We start from the raw sequence: 16,886 nt of genomic DNA on the forward strand, positions 1-16,886 counted from the left end.
CAATGGTATAAACATGAGCAACATATTTCCCAAAGAATTCATTTTTTTTAATTCCTTTCATCAATTGCTTCTTTTTCAACTCAAAGACCCTTGCAACCAGATCAGGCCTATCTATAGCAGTTTGGTTTGGCAAAAGAGAAGATGTTATTTCCGGCCAATTCGGATTCGCAGTCACAGTGAGAAATATATCAGGATGATGATTGTAACGTGTGATCGCCATTGAATCTTGATATATTTCAAACATATGTCGTGTCCCGCCAGTAAAAGAAGAAGGCAAAATGAATCGTTGACCACTTGATCGGGACGGAAACCATCATCTGCCATATCTGTTAACCCGTTGTGAAGTTCAGATTGCAACACAGATTGATAACACCGAATAAAATTCAATGTGTTCTGCTCAGTCGAGGCCCATGCATCTACAAAAAATTCTTGGAATAATTTTCCAGCTCGTAATATGGTTGAGTATTTAGAGGTTCGTTGAAAAATTCGATAACTAAAATACTGCATTTGGGCAGCCTTTCAGTACTTGGTCGATTATGCTTTACATCCCACTGCTTAAGTTCAAGATCCCAACCTAACTCACCATAAGGAAATAACAACACGTAATGCAACGGTAAATATGCCGGATGACATTCTGATATACGCATCAACTGCGAGTCTCCCCTCAAATGTAAAATAATATCTCTAGACTTAGATGTTTCAGTCCCATCTACAGGCAATATAACTGCAATCTCATCAACTGAAGGTAGATTATAACGTCGTCTATCAGTTGCGACACTGTAATGAAGGTGAACAGGTATATTTTGCTCAGCTGAATTAATTCGTTGGAGAACCGAATGAGCCTGACGATATACTGGGAAAAATACGTTATTAGCCAATAATGTGTTTGGAATAATTTCAAACACATTAACATCAAGATCTTCATTTCTTCCACTTCGAATCTTTAAAGCTTCTGAAGGATCATAAATATATAATTGAGCATATGATCCATCGGTTCCTTCAACTGGTTCTAATGATCCCGTTCTATGACGCAATTCTCCATGTATCGTGAATGACGTAGGACCGTTCCCTGTAAAATTCTCAGTTCTAGTGTGCACCCTAGACTGGTAAATGCATTAGATGCATTATGTCGCCGAATATTATTTCGAAAACGCACTGATGTTTCATCGTTACCCTCGTACAATGCTTTAAGAGATTCAGGTGGTTCACGGAGAGTAGGTAGACGAATTTTCCCTTGCAAACAACATGTTCCAAATAAAAGATTTCTGATAGATGAAGTAGTTAATTTTTCATCGATCCAATGTAAAGCTCCACAGTGAGGGTACGCTATATTCATCCGACCTAAAGAATGACGCCCCATAGAGCTATTAATAATGTTGTTACTTGGCAGCGGAGAACCAAAATTTAATTCATCATCAGTTTGGTCAACTTCAATTATATGCTCTGGAACTATTCTGACTGGTTCTTCATAACATTCATTAGGGGTTATCCCGTTTGTCGACGTCGAAGTACTACTGCTCATATTCTACGTCCGAAATTAAAGTGCCAGGAAAAAATAATTGAAAAGTTAAAGAAAATATTTAAAACATTCATTTATGAAAAAATAATGTAATCGAAAATCGAACCCCATCAGAATGCTCAATGATGACTTGTGGAGGATTAAAGCTTGTTTCATTACTTTCAACAATTCTCAAAGTTGGGACTCGAGTAGCACGTGTCAGATCAGCTTGAAGATGGGCACGTTCTGCTAGTTGTGCCTTTGAACAATTTTTCTACGAAATAGTAATATAATATGTTTAGTTGAGATAATACTTTCGTGATTGACTATTTAAAGTATATGAAGCTTATTATCCAAAAGTTAAAAACAAATAAGATTTATCTAGACAATATCTTACCTTTTAATAATGAATATCATGTTAAAAAGATAAAAAAAATTGAAATAAATAAAAGAAGTAAAAATTGAACAATTTGTACTTACATCTGGTTGTGCTACCCATTTCTCTTTTCGCAGACGTGATTGCTCTATTTGAAGGCGCTCGTGTTCTGATATTGTATGATTCTATTAAAAAGATTAAGATACACGAATCATCAAACAAATTTCTAATATTTATAACTTGACAAAATATAAGAGAATATGCCAATAGAACAACTACATCATTTTCATTTAGAAGAGATAATTCAGGGACATTTGACTGAGTAGCAGATGAAGTTCCTTCATCCAAACGGGTCAAATGATCTCCTAAACGGGGAATGTGTTGTGCTATACTTTCATTCTACAAAAGACATAAAAATCATACATTATTATTTACAATATATACATGGATAGAGTGTTTGATATAAAATTAGTGGTACTTACGACATGAGTCTCATTTTGATTTTCAGAACATACTTCAGGATCTACATTAATAGTATTCGAACTTCCTTCACCGAAACGGGTCAAACGCTCTCTTGCACGTTGATTGCGTTGTGCAATAGTTTGGTTCTACATCATTAAAAAATACTTTTATAAAAATCAAACAATATATTTTGTAATTTGCATCAAAGGGTTAGAAATTTACATTGAGTTGTTCAACTCCATAATCAGAAGAGGTTTCCTCGTCATGAACATTTGGTTGATTAACAACTGAATTTCTTTCATCTAAACGTGCAGAACGTTCTCTTGCACTACGATTGTGCTGCGCTATAGTTCGATTCTGAAATATTTTAAAAAAAATAGTAAAAAATAATACATAGTAATAGGCGGGTCAAAGATTAAATGAAATTACATTGAGTTGTTCAACTCCACGCTCAGAGGAGATCTCTTTGTCAGGAAAACTTGGTTGATTAGCAATCAAATTTCTTTCGTCTAAACTTGCAGAACACTCTGTTGCACGACGAATGCATTGGGCTATAGTTCAATTCTGTAATATTAAAAATAAGTTAGTAAAAAATAATACATAGTAATAGGCGGGTTAAAGTTTAGATGTAGTTACATTAAGTTGTTCAACTCCACGCTCAGAGGAGATCTCAATATCAAGAAAACTTGGTTGATTAGCAACCGAATTTCTTTCGTCTAAACGTGCAGAACGCTCTCTTGCACGACAAATGCGTTAGGCTATAGTTCGATTCTGTAATATTAAAAATAAATTAGTAAAAAATAATACATAGTAATAGGCGGGTTAAAGTTTAGATGTAGTTACATTAAGTTGTTCAACTCCACGCTCAGATGAGATCTTAGTATCAAGAAAACTTGGTTGATTAACAACCGAATTTCTTTCGTCTAAACGTGCAGAACGCTCTCTTGCACGACGATTTGCGTTGGGCTATAGTTCGATTCTGTAATATTAAAAATAAATTAGTAAAAAATAATACATAGTAATAGGCGGGTTAAAGTTTAAATGTAGTTACATTGAGTTGTTCAACTCCATGCTTAGAAGAAATCTCTTCGTCAGAAAAACTTGGTTGATTAGCAACCGAATTTCTTTCGTGTAAACGTGTCGAACGCTCTCTTGCACGGCGATTATGTTGGCCTATAGTTCGAGTCTACAATTTGGAAAATGATATATAAATAGGATTAATTTTTAAAGTATAATTCATGATTTGGTAAGAAAGTGTAATTGTCATACTTCTAAAGCGTCATCTTCATCTGGCGAGTCATGAGTATGATGTTGATGAGACGCCATATGTAAGGAAAAACCTGCAGTTTAGCAATTTATATGAAAGCTTCGAATTTTCAAATATAAATTCGAAAAAAGTTCAACGTAATAAATCGAGACAACTAATGTGAACATTTCAAGAGTCCTTACCAAAGAACTCGATCCTAACCTTGTTGAGTTCTTTGATATTCTAATAACAACTAAAACAGAATTATATAGTTTGCTTACCAAATAAATAAATACAAAAAAAGAACTAAACTAAACAATAGTCAATGGTGATAGTATAGAGAAATAGAAAAGAGAAAAAAACAATCCTGAAAAACAACATATTTATTGTTAGACGTGCATGTAAGCAAGGAGAATGCAATATAAGAAGAAAGATAAAGAATTACACTAAAATTTGTAACTTAATCAAAAGAATCGTGTACTATGGAACTTCAGCTGGATAAAAAAATATGGAAAGTCTGGTCAGATAAAAGAAATATTACCATAAGTTCAATAAAAAATCAAAAACTCAAAAAGTTGTAAAGACTTTGAAAACTAATACATATATCTGTAATCTTTTGCCGAACTTATTAGAACTATGTAAATCTGTAATTTGTTATTCATTTTTTTGACATGAAAGAGATTATAATAAATCTACAATCTAGAATCTATGTGTATTTCCTATAAGTTATCTAAAACAAAATAGTGGGAACTATCCTAAAACAGATTACAGTAAATCTATAGTCTATGTGTATTTCTTAGTCTAAAACAAAATAGTGGGAACTATCCTAAAACAGATTACAGTCTATATCTTTATGTGTATTTCTTAGTCTAAAACAAAATAGTGGGAACTATCCTATATACACATAAATCTATAGTCTATATGTTATCTAAAACAAAATAGTTTATGTGTAGTTCTTTGACCTGAAAGAGATTATAATATAAATCTATAATCTAAAATCTATGTCTATTTCTTATATGTTATGTAAAAACAAAATAGTGGGAACCATCCTAAAACAGATTATAGTAAATCTATAGTCTATGTGTAAACAGTTTATAGTAAATCTATAATCTATGTGTATTTCTTAGGTTGTGTAAAACACCGAAAATTATAATCTATGTGTATTTCTTAGGTTGTTTAAAACAATTTATAGTAAATCTATAATCTATAATCTATGTGTATTTCTTAGGTTGTCTATGTGTAAAAGATACAAAAGATACAAAAGTAAGCAAGGAGAATGAAATATGAGAAGAGAGATGGAACCTGATAAACGAAAAAGGCACCAAGTAAGCAATAAAAAGGTAGAAGATGGAGGGGAAGAAGAAGTGGGTCAGAGGGATGGAGAGATGAAGTAAAAGCTGGAAGAAGTAAGGTTTGGCCTCTATATGTGAAAGAAGGAACCAATCTTGAAAAACAATAAAACAAAAAGATTTAGATTAACATGGACCAAACAATAAAGCAATTCTGAAAAAATTAATTAGAATTATAAGTAAGGAGAATGAAATAGAAGAGAGAGATAATTTTTCCAAATTCAACTTTGATCATTTTTTGGCAAGGTCAGATTAACAGGAGAAGAAGACACAACATCAACACATCAAAGAACAAAAGAGAAATAAACAAAGAGATCAATGGGAGTGTGGTATTTTAACAAACATGTTATGTACAACTTGAATAGCTATTGCTCAATGGGAAAATTAAGAGAAGAAGACACAAATATAAAATTACATAATGTCATGGGAATTTTAACAAACATGTTATCTACAAATATACCTGAAAGATAAACTTGAACACCTCTTACTCCAGTAGATTGTTCTGTATTTATAACTTTCCTAGGGAGAAGATTGTGGAGCTTCTAAAGGGATATCTGAGTGATAATCGGATTGGGTTTGGAGATAGTGGAAGTCGGTTAGAGAGAGAAAAAATAATTGAATGCGGATCTCTGAGTGATAAGCGGATTCGATTTGCATCTGGGTAATTTTAGTTGAGAGAATTTAGGACAAGATAATTATCTTCCACTTTCATATAGTTTCAAGAAACCGTAAGTTTTAAGAAAGAGTTTTGGGAAGTGGTTAGGGAGAGAGGAAAAATTGAATAAGGATTTTTTATTTGTTGTTGAAAGGAATAGGGATCTTCAGTTCACCCACGACCAATTCTTAGGATAAATATGTTAAATGTCCTGTTTTTTTTTTTGAAACATGTTAAATGACCTTAATAACCTTTTTTTAAATAACATTGAGGTGTATATAAATAACATGAATTGTTTTCTTTTAAGAGAAGTAAAAAAAAAATAAACTACACAAAAATAAACATTGAGGTGTATATAAATAACATGAATTGTTTTCTTTTAAGAGAAGTAAAAAAGTAGTAAACAACTTACTGTTTGCCGATGACTGCATCATTTTTGGGCGGAACACCCTCGATAATATCACCAATATCATCAACATTCTTACTTTATTTGGGTCCGAATCAGGTCAAATCATTAACTATAATAAATCCACTATCTTCTTCTCCAAAAACACTCACCCCAAATTCAAACGTTTGATCACCAAATCCCTCAAAATGCACCAGGCCTCTTCTCTTAACAAGTATTTGGGTACAAAACTTTTCATTGGAGCCAAGAAAAAACAAGCTTTTGAGTCACTGCTTGACCAAATTCAGCATAAACTCTCGAAGTGGCAAACTAATCTCCTCTCTCAAGCAAGCCGCACAGTAGTCATCTCGACTATTACCGCGGCGGTTCCCCGATACCAGATGCAATGCTTTGCCATTCCGAAAGGCATTAGCAATCGCATAGAGACCATTCAACGGTCATTCTGGTGGGGAAAAACAAAATCCATTCACACCATCAACTGGGCTGCCATTTGTCGTCCTCATAAGTTCGGAGGTCTTGGTCTTCGAAATCCTCTTCTTGACAATGAAGCTTTTCTCTGTAAACTGGGGTGGCGTCTTCTAAAATTCCCTGACGCGCCCTGGGCACAACTACTCAAAGCCAAATATTTCCCTAAATCGGCCAAACCCTCTTCACCTAAACAAAACCATTCTTGGGGCTGGAAATCACTGGCGAAGTCTATCGGAAAAACCACTAATCTTATCTTTTGGGATGTTAACAAAGGCACAAAAATAAGTATTTGGGATGACTTCTGGATCCCTAATCATAAACCGCCTATACCTAACTTAAATAACTGTCCCTTCTACATGACGGACCATTTGATTTCTAACAATTCATGGAGCGCGGATCTGCTTCAGATATACTTTAATGAGGAGATTTGCAGGGCTATCCTTAGTATAAACCTTCACTCGTCAGCGGAAGACGCAATGGTATGGCCTCTTACCAAATCGGACAATTTCACTATTAAATCTATGTACAGGTATTTGAGTAATGGCAATCGGGATTCTGATACTACGGAATGGTCTTTTATCTGGAACATTAGAACCATACCAAGAATTAAACTCTTCCTCTGGAAGTGCTGCACTAACAGTCTTCCTGTTAAAGACAAAATCGGTAAATACATCGGAAACAGTTATCGATGTGCGTTCTGCGAGGAACGGGAAACTGTAACTCATGTACTACTACATTGCAATTTTGCGAGAGCCATTTGGTTTCATTTCAACATTAGAACCGATGGCGTTGCTTCGGTGCTAGAGTGGATTATGTTTTGGCCTTCTCTGGATGAAACAACCATGGCGTTCCTCGCCAAAATTATGTGGTTTATCTGGAAAGCAAGATGTGATCAATGTTTTGGAAAGAAAGACATTTTACCCTTGCAGGTTATTAGGATGATTCAATGTTATACTACAAGCATCCACGACGAACGGAATCCAAAAAGCAAGGCCACCCCTCCAAAGTGGCTGCCACCACCTCAATCCTTCCTCAAAATAAATGTCGATGCATCCTTCAGCAAGTTCACAGATCCAGCAGGCATCGGTTGTATTATTCATGATGAGAATGGAGACTTTATTATAGCTAAGGCAGAGACCATTAGGGGACAGACGGCGGAGGAATGTGAATGTTTGGCTATCCTGAAAGCAGTACAATGGGCAAAGGAGCTAAATATTTCTCATCTCATTATTGAAAGCGACAATAACAATTTGATCAACCATATTCAAGATAAAAACAAGGACATCAACTGGCAATCTCTACATCACATGGAACACATCAGAGCCCTCTGTACCAACTTCGAGCAAATACAATTTCACTACGGCCCGAGAAAGATCAATATTTTAGCAGACGCTTTAGCTAAGTGGGGTTGGAAAACAAGGGGTCAGTCAAACGTGGCATTCGATGGAGAGAATGAGGTGTGAGCTGAAGATGTAATTGCTTTGGTTTGGTTTTTTTGTGTTTTTCCTTCAACAAAAAAAAACACAAAAATAATAAGGGAACGCATGTTTCTTTTCAAATACATTCCTCTAACAGTATCTTTACAGTATCCATTACGAAACCATACAAAAAAAGAGAGTAATAAGATTTCGTATCCCACACTGTCCATTTCTTATTGAATTGTTCTCCCTCCCTTGATAATTATACATTAATAAGAAGGTTATTGAGGTTTAGATATGAAATTTGATAATTATACATTTGTTCGAATACTTCGACAGCAAGACTACATTGAAGCGGTATATTTGAATGAAATTAGTAAGAAACAAAATTATTACTGTAAAACAGTAAATCTAATAAAACTTGAATAGGTTTTAAGTAAGAAGATTAAACAACCAAAGATAATAGTTCAAAAGAGAGAAAGTGGGTGCAGTGGGAAAGAATATAGCTTTGAGCACCTTTTTCTCTAACCTGCACCTGTGGAGCAATGGAAGCAATGTTATTTAAACCTGCAAATGAAAATCATAAATCAATTGTCAAAAACAGTAGAGAGGATTAATGGAAAATATCAGGTTTGAAATTTAAAACTAAAAAAGATAACTAAAGAATATATGGCAACCGTGGAGTAGAAGTTATTTGTAACTCAAAATATTGAGGGAGAGATTTATATAAGGTTGGTTTTAGGTGTATGGTAACCGTGGAGTAGAAGTTATTTGTAACTCAAAATATTGAGAGAGAGATTTATATAAGATTTTTGAGTAGTTATTTTAAGAAGTTACTTACTTAATTAGTGGGAGAAGTTAATGAGGTTGGATTTATTCGTGGTTTTAGGTGAGAGAAAAGATTGAGTAGTTTTAGGTAAGAGAAAAATTTGGTAGTTTTTGCTGTATGAGAGAAATTCGTGGTAATGTACGTGGGGTTGGTTTTGAAGGTAAAAAGAGGACAATTATAAAAGACATAAATAACCTTTGGGATAGTATTTAATTACTGAAATATGTAAAACTGTATACGTGGTGATATAATGGTCCTTAGATCGTAAAGTACTTGATGAAAATCCAACGAACACGAATATCTCAAAGATAAATCTACGGTCCTCCTCAAAAACACCATTGTGCTTTATATATAATACTAGGCATAACCCCCCGCACTACGTGCGGGGGCAATGCCCCTTATGAAATTCAAATATTGGGGAAATGAAATTGAGATACGTAGAACTGGTTACAATTTTTATTTATCTAACACATTGTATGTAACTATGGATACAATACATTATATCATAAATGAGTTGAGAACTATTCGTTTTTGTGTTCCAACAATAAAAATATCATCTTGTCGAAACAAAGTTGTATATGTGATGTACATGATAAAACAAATACAAATTAGACAGTAAAGTAAGAATATCTATAGTTTATAATGAAATTCGAATCTCAAACGTAAACTCCAACCTCCGTATGCTTGAGAAATCCCCTAAATTTGTTTTTCTTCGATATATTTGAAACTACAAAGTTGAAAAAAGTAAATAATAAGAATAAAATACAAACATTTGCTTTACATTCACCTGTAGACATAATAAAATTGTGTTATAAGTTATGATCAGTCACAGTATTCTCCTTAGTTGTCTTCACACAAACAATTACTTGCAAGGAAAGTAAATAATTGTTAGGAGGTGCAGAAGGGTGGAAGAATGGAGAAGAAATTTAGCAGAATATACTTCAATGAAGAGGAAGGGCATACGTAACATGTTGTTAAGCAGCAATTAGTACAACCATGGGCGTTCCGAATTTGGAAAGATTACACGTTGCAGACTTAGGTACAACTTGAAACTCAAACACCACAATATTAACTTAAAGATATGCATCAATCTGCCATTAGCACGCCATAAATCGCCGAGGATGAGAGGCACACTTTCAAGTTATAGCAGCCATCCTGAAATTGTTCAACAAAGCTCATAATGATAGGTTTTAGAGTGAGAAACAATAAATCTGCGGAGATTTGTGCCCCCAATAGACATGTACAGGTATTTTCAAGCAAACTTGTCAACATCACCTCGTTCACAATAAGAACTAAAGACAGAAAAACCATTGAAAATAATTGGATTCACATTGCGTAATCCTGTTTACTTGGCCAACACCATCCTCACAAACTCCTCATAGTTTACTTGGCCATCCCCATCCACATATATTTCTCTGATCATCTCGCCCACTTCTTCATCAGTCAATTTCTCCCAGATTTGTCATCACATGCCTTAGCTGCTCCATGTTGGTATAAAAAACAAATACAATTTATTATGATAGGATATCTTCCAATGGTCGGAAAATATTTTGATAACTTAGTGTCTTCTGTAATACATATTATAAGTTTTGATGTAAGAGCTCTTTGCTCGATTGGTGCACTCTTTACACCATTGTCAATATATTATAGACCTTTAAGAAAAAAATGCAAAACCACAATGTACACAAAGTATGAAGAACCCAATTTTGTATTGTTTTTGTAATAATAAAATGAACAAATAACGATCATACAAATATATAAATGAATCAATAGGGCCTATCTCTGCAGCTGAAATGACACCATTACGATCCTTGTCAAAAACCTTGAAAGCTTCCTTGAGTTCTTCTTCGGAATCAGTATCCTTCAAGAGTAGAAATAGAAATTTTAACCATGTCAACATAATTATTCTGAAATTTTTAAATTTAATTGAAGAAAGAAAACGTGTATTAATTCTTCCAAACATTCATGATCTTAAATTTCAAATACACAAATAAATCAAGTGAAACAAATATAACAAAACATTAAGATATAATATTTTCATGAAGAAAGAAAAAGAGGCGAAATTTAATGGGTAACAACTATACCTATATGGGTTTAGAATCACTACTATGGTGTTCCGTGACAAAATGTTATAGATGAAATTTTTTTTTGGATTTGAATGAAAGAAACACCATTCGGACGCTAACCGATTAATATGTAGGGTTTGTAAAGACTTTGCGACCTTAAAAGTGGAGTCAAACTCCATATGGTTGAGATATTAGTTGGAAATATATTTTCTCCAATAATCAAAATTCAAAACTACAGAATTGGTAAATTAAATAATAATAATGAAATACATATCTATCCCTAGAAAAAGTTACATAAAATAAATTTTCAAGTGGATTTTGGAAGAAATCTATTCTAGCGACATGTAGACTGTAATGAGAACAAACAATCCAAGTGACGTTTCCATATCTAATGTTCTAGAAGAAGGTATTTAAAAAAATCCATTACCAATTATAAAAGGCATGGAGTAGTTCACTTAGCGTTAAAGTGACCTGTAGATATAAAGAAATTGCGTTATAAGTTATAGATTGCCCACAACACTCTGTTTAGTTGTGGTTCGTAACGTGAATAATTAGAGTATCAAGAAGGATAAATGTCAATGATTGTCAGATGATGCATAATTGTGGGAAAAGACGAAGAAATTTAGTAGACTACACTTTAACGGATAGAAGGTTATATGTAGCATCCCAATAAGGCGTAGCACCGGACGTGACCAGTTTCGAAAGATAGACATTACAGTTGAACATGTGTTATGTCTTGACGGAAACAATAAAAAATTTTAATTACAGTAATAGAGACCAAAAAAGTACTTAAATATACTAAAGATTCCATGTCTTGTGTAATAAAATACCTAATGACTTGTGTAGTTGAATAGTACTTTTGTTGTCCTATTGAGTTTGAAACGAAAACGCTTTAGTTATGTTCTTTACTTATGGTGATTGTAAACATCCATACAAATGCGTATGAAATTAAATTTAAGCGACAACCCAAAGAGACCAATGTGGCTATAAGACGACCTTGTTAACTATAGCTGAACTAAAATTAGGAGTTGCATTGATGGATTTATTGAGTAATTTGAAACTTGAACATAACAAGACTAAACTAAATATATGGATAAAAGAACCCTTTGCTGCACCAAATGTTTCAACTTGATTTTATGGCACCATGATAACCTACATTAAATTTAAGCGACAACTCAATCAGACCAATGTAGCTATAAGACGACCTTCTTAACTGTAACTGAACAAAAATAAGGAGTTGCATTGACGGAATTGTTGAATAATTTTAAACTTAAACATAACAAGACTAAACTAAATATATGGATAAAAGAACATTCACGATGTTCGTGGTAACCTACAATTTTTTTAAAATGAAAACAATTAAAGAGGTAAAAAAATAATATAACAGATAAGTAAAGTTAGTGTGTCGTACAGAAAATTAATGATTCAACCTTTGTGTGAAGCCAAGCAACTACAATAAGAACATTCACGATGTTCGTTAGTACGTTCCGATCAGGAGGAAGATATACATATCTAAAATGGGAAGGATGTTAATGAGGACTGAGGAGAACATGAAACTAACTTTTATGACAAACCAAATAATTTATTTCACTATTAGATGACTGGATCAAGAAATGAGGATGTCTTCACAATTTTACAATGAAAACTCATTACCAAAGAAAGGAGAAGGAAGTAACATACTCAAGATGAGGAAGAAATGTGTATTCCACGACAATCTTGTAGCTATAGGTTCACTAACAGGAAGAGACCCCATATTGACTCCCCTACTTTGGTTTCCAGTAAAGCCGACATCTTTGGTCAACTATGCAGGTAGACAACTCGAGTCCTTCACAACTTGTGCTTCATTTTGTTGATCCTTATTATCTGTTGATATTGGCTTAGTTGCTGAATAAAATTTGACTAATTTGCTTAATGTCAGGTTGGTACGTAATTTAGGGGGAAGACTTCTTTCCCTACTAAGTTACCAAAGAAATGGAAAACTAAAGAGAAATTTCTTCTCTTTTCCTAACCGTAAAAGTTAATCAAACAAAAATTAAAGGTAATAAGAGCAAAACATATATGTACTTGTTTAGTTGTTTTTTGCTTCATAAGTCAAGTTTTCATCTTTGAAATCCACAAATGCAATGTTCCTTAGCCTCAACATAACAATAAAGACCGGTCAAGCGGATGAATATTGAATGCAAAGTCCCACCTAAATAACCCAACCAGTAAATATATAATTTGCAGGCATGTATGGAAGGTTACCAATTTATAGTTCATGGATCTTATAGGAACAAAGGTAGGATTTCATTTTTTATTTATTTTTCATGCTCCTCTTTGCATTAATATGCTGGCGGTTTACTACAATAATCAGGACATCGGTATTCAGAATGACCACCAATATCAATTAGAAGCAAAATCGAACATCCATGTGAAAAATTAATATATTTGAACATGATTTACTCAAAACGGCTTACAAGAACAATCTAATTGATAAACAAAAATTTATAGACTAATTCGAACTATGAGGTTGTTATGGGAGGAGAGCGATACCTTCCTCCAGAGCAAAGACAGACAAAGGAAGCACCGTAGTGATCAGAAAAGAGTCGAGAGAGTTTCTCGTGATCAGGAGATACCGAAAAAAGGGTCCCTCCTAATAGTGAATCTTCTTCTTGTCCTCATGTCTACATTGGTGTTGTCTGCATCTGATGATGAAATTAATTCATTTGCTACCGCTGCAATGGAAGAAATACATCCAGGAGAGAAATCAATAATAAGCAGTTGATTAAAGTTAACAAAAGAAAGTCATACCAAATGAGAACGTGAAGAGATTGTTGTCCATTGCCATATATTATCCGAAATGAAATTTGATTGAAAACGTCGAAATTTTGTTCAAGTAGTTGTCCTGTTACACCATCAATGACTTCACATAAGAATAAATAATCTCGTAAGCAATTGATATAACTGGAACATAAGAAATTTAGGCAACAACAATCTGCGAGTATCAAACCTACAACCTCTTTTAGTTAGAATCGGTTGCACGCCCATTAGAGTACAACCCATTTGCTATATAAAGAAGCTTTGAATCGGTAACAATCAATTTTCTAATGTAGATCTGAGAGGATGAAGGATAAACTGTGTAAATTATAGCCAAGATACAGTTATAGAATAGTTCTATATTCAAACAAAGTTGTTCCATGGAGGAATTTGACCAGGTAGGTAGTTTGCACCTTATTGGAAATGTTGATTACGGTACATATCAAATAAAACACGGAACACTGTAGGAGCAAAGGTAACCAGGAAGCAAAATTTATGAAAATAAAATTCAATTGGTTGAGTCATTTCCCCAAACAAGTTGTGTCATAAATAAAAAGAACTATGGACAAGTGGAGGATGAAAGTATTCACTCAATCTCGTCCAATACACGGTACTTCTTAACAAATAAAAAAAAAAGTAGATAAAGATGTCATAAAATCTAAGACAGTGAGAGAGTGAGACATTGAGAGAGGAAGGTGAGATATTGCGGAGAATTTTAAGTATGAAATAATTACAAAAAAATTGAGAGTGGGGGATGAAGAGGTAAGGAAGGAGGATTAGATGAAAGGGATAAATGGGAAAGTGAAAAAAATAGAGGATTTGAGAGACAGGGATGGACATTGACAGAGAGGAATGAGAGATATGACAAAGAATTTGAGAGTGCATATTCAATGAAGCGCTTGCACGAGAGGGGAGGGATTTTGGTGTTTGAGATTCACTGGGCGCGGTTAGGAGTTGATAAGGCGAGGAAGACAAACATGGAAGAATAGTTGTCTGTGTGGCTACCCAAGTTTTTGTTGTTGAGAGAGAAAAATGAATTTCTGAGAGAGAAGAAGGAAAATGTCATGTTTGGTATGCGAATGAGGTAATTGAAGGGACAACGAAGAGGTAATTGAAGGGACAATCAAGTGTAGATGGACAACAACAAAATGAATGGATTGTTTTGAATGAATAGTGTTTGTCCTAGTCACATGTATGTGTGGTCACCAAGTTACCCGGAGGAGCTTTCATTTTGTCCTAGAACTGGGTAGAGTTAATTCAACTGAACAGAGAGAAGTTCAAAAGATGAATCGACCCATAGGAGAGGAACATACCGTGAAAGATGGGCGAAAGCTTTTGGTTATTAATGTGCGATTCAATTAAAAGGTCTGGACTAAACGATAAATAAATCATATCAAATTTGACATCTGTTTGAACCATGAAAGAGGAAAGTTGCCTTTTTTTTTTTTAGGAAAGGAAAGTTGTCCTTTTAAAATGTCTATGTGGCTATCAAATTATGTCTTAAGCATGACCCCCCGTCCTACTGGCGGGGTAATGCCCTTTAAACAACGCGAAAAAGTAGACATGATATTCGATTATTTTTTTTAATTAGTATCCTGATACCCTCTAAAGATAGGTGTAGTTGTCTAGAGGTATAAGATTTGTCGTTAGTTATTTAAAAGTTTTGAAATTACAAAACTTTTTTGATTTTGATGTTTAAATCTATTTACAATTTTTTTTAAAAAATATTTCTAGTTTTCTTTTATAGATAGCTAACTGCCCCCATATTATAGGTTTAAGTCCAATTTAATACAATCAATCTAGACCCATTTAAAAAAAAAAATCAAACTCCAACTTAGGTGTAGTAGACATATGTTTAAGTTTTTTTAAAGTATGTCTTACAAAAGACATGAAAATTAGAATTGTACGATTCTAGCCACATAATATTCAGCAAACAAAAATTCGCTATGACATAGAAGGCATCTCCATCAATTCATAAAGGGGTGCTATTATAAAAATTGTAACTTCACTTTCCCTCTTTTCTTGTTTGTTGGATTATCAAACCAACTCCATATCACAACAATTCAAAGTGAGAACAAGAAAATATTAACAAAATTAAATTGTGAGATAAATTGATAAATACGTAACATGTTCTACCTTGTTATTAGAAACGGAACCAAAAATTTTGTTTGGAGTACAAACACGAAAAAATTTGTCAAAGTATAAGTTCTGGTATGAAATATAATTTTCATATATATTTTTCATTTTGATTTAAGAGGAAATGACTCAATATTAAAAGCAGAATACAAGAGTGAACATGAAGGTACGAGAAGATACGAAAATGAGTCTCCACCAAGGCAATAAACCTAATCTTTCAATTATATAATCAGTAAAAGGAAGAAGGCAACTGTTGCACCAATCAGTTATACCCGCTTACTTCTTTTTTTTGTTGAGATTATATCCGCTTACTTGATTATCAATCTTGTATGAGCGTACCAGTATATGATACCACAAAATCACTTATTGCTCTTACTGTTCATTTAGATATTTCATCATCCTAATAGAAAAAAATCCAATAAGAATACTAAAGAACAAATACCCATCATCATTATTGATAGTTTGAAACTTTTCATCACTGAATGAAACATATGAGCATAACATTAATAAAATACTTGATCTGTATCAATTCTCCTTCCATGAATATATCAACTGTTGCTTCGACGTATGGGGAAATGGTTCTTTCTTATATATGGGAAAAATAATTTGGTTCATGAAAATGCTACGGAATTAGTAATTAGAATTGACTAATACTAAATTGATATTTTATGGACATAACATTTAACATAATTGTTCATCTTCCTAAATTTTTCTTTGAGAAGCTTAATAGGTTCAAGAAGCTACAATTAATTTAATAATCACCTATTAATCACTACTGAGATTTGTTCATCTTCCTAAATCGTTCTTTGAGAAGTTTAATAACTTCTGGAACATCAACTAATTTATTAGTTAGCTATTAAAATTTATTAAGATATATTTTGAATAAAATCAATACAATTGTTGATCTTCCTCAATGGCTCTTTGGGAAGCTTAATAGGTTCATGAATTTGAAACTAATTTAGTAATTAACTACTAATTATTAATGAGTGGAAGACTGATCTAAAGGTTAAGATTATAGATGAAAGAGAAGGGAGGACTATGATTTGTCATAATCTTTGTCCTAGTCAGCAAATCATATGTTTTGGTATGCCTAGTCACATTGTCCTAGTCACCATCTAAGAGCATTCATTTTGTCCTAGTCACAAGTATCTGTTTTGTATAATAGATATATATATATATAT

The 16,886-nt window shown here is 33.4% G+C and overlaps 1 protein-coding gene across 1 annotated transcript; it reads left to right on the top strand.

Annotated features, from left to right (window-relative positions):
• Positions 1-7,302: 7,302 nt before the first annotated feature.
• Positions 7,303-7,923, top strand: LOC147557623 (uncharacterized). The gene has a single exon (XM_086658909.1). The coding sequence runs from the start codon at positions 7,303-7,305 to the stop codon at positions 7,921-7,923; it is 621 nt and encodes a 206-aa protein (XP_086515035.1).
• Positions 7,924-16,886: the final 8,963 nt, after the last annotated feature.

This window comes from Eschscholzia californica, unplaced genomic scaffold, assembly GCF_041429995.1.
Source record: "Eschscholzia californica isolate CP2 unplaced genomic scaffold, dmEscCali1.0.p SCAF_2, whole genome shotgun sequence".
Lineage (NCBI taxonomy): Eukaryota > Viridiplantae > Streptophyta > Magnoliopsida > Ranunculales > Papaveraceae > Eschscholzia > Eschscholzia californica.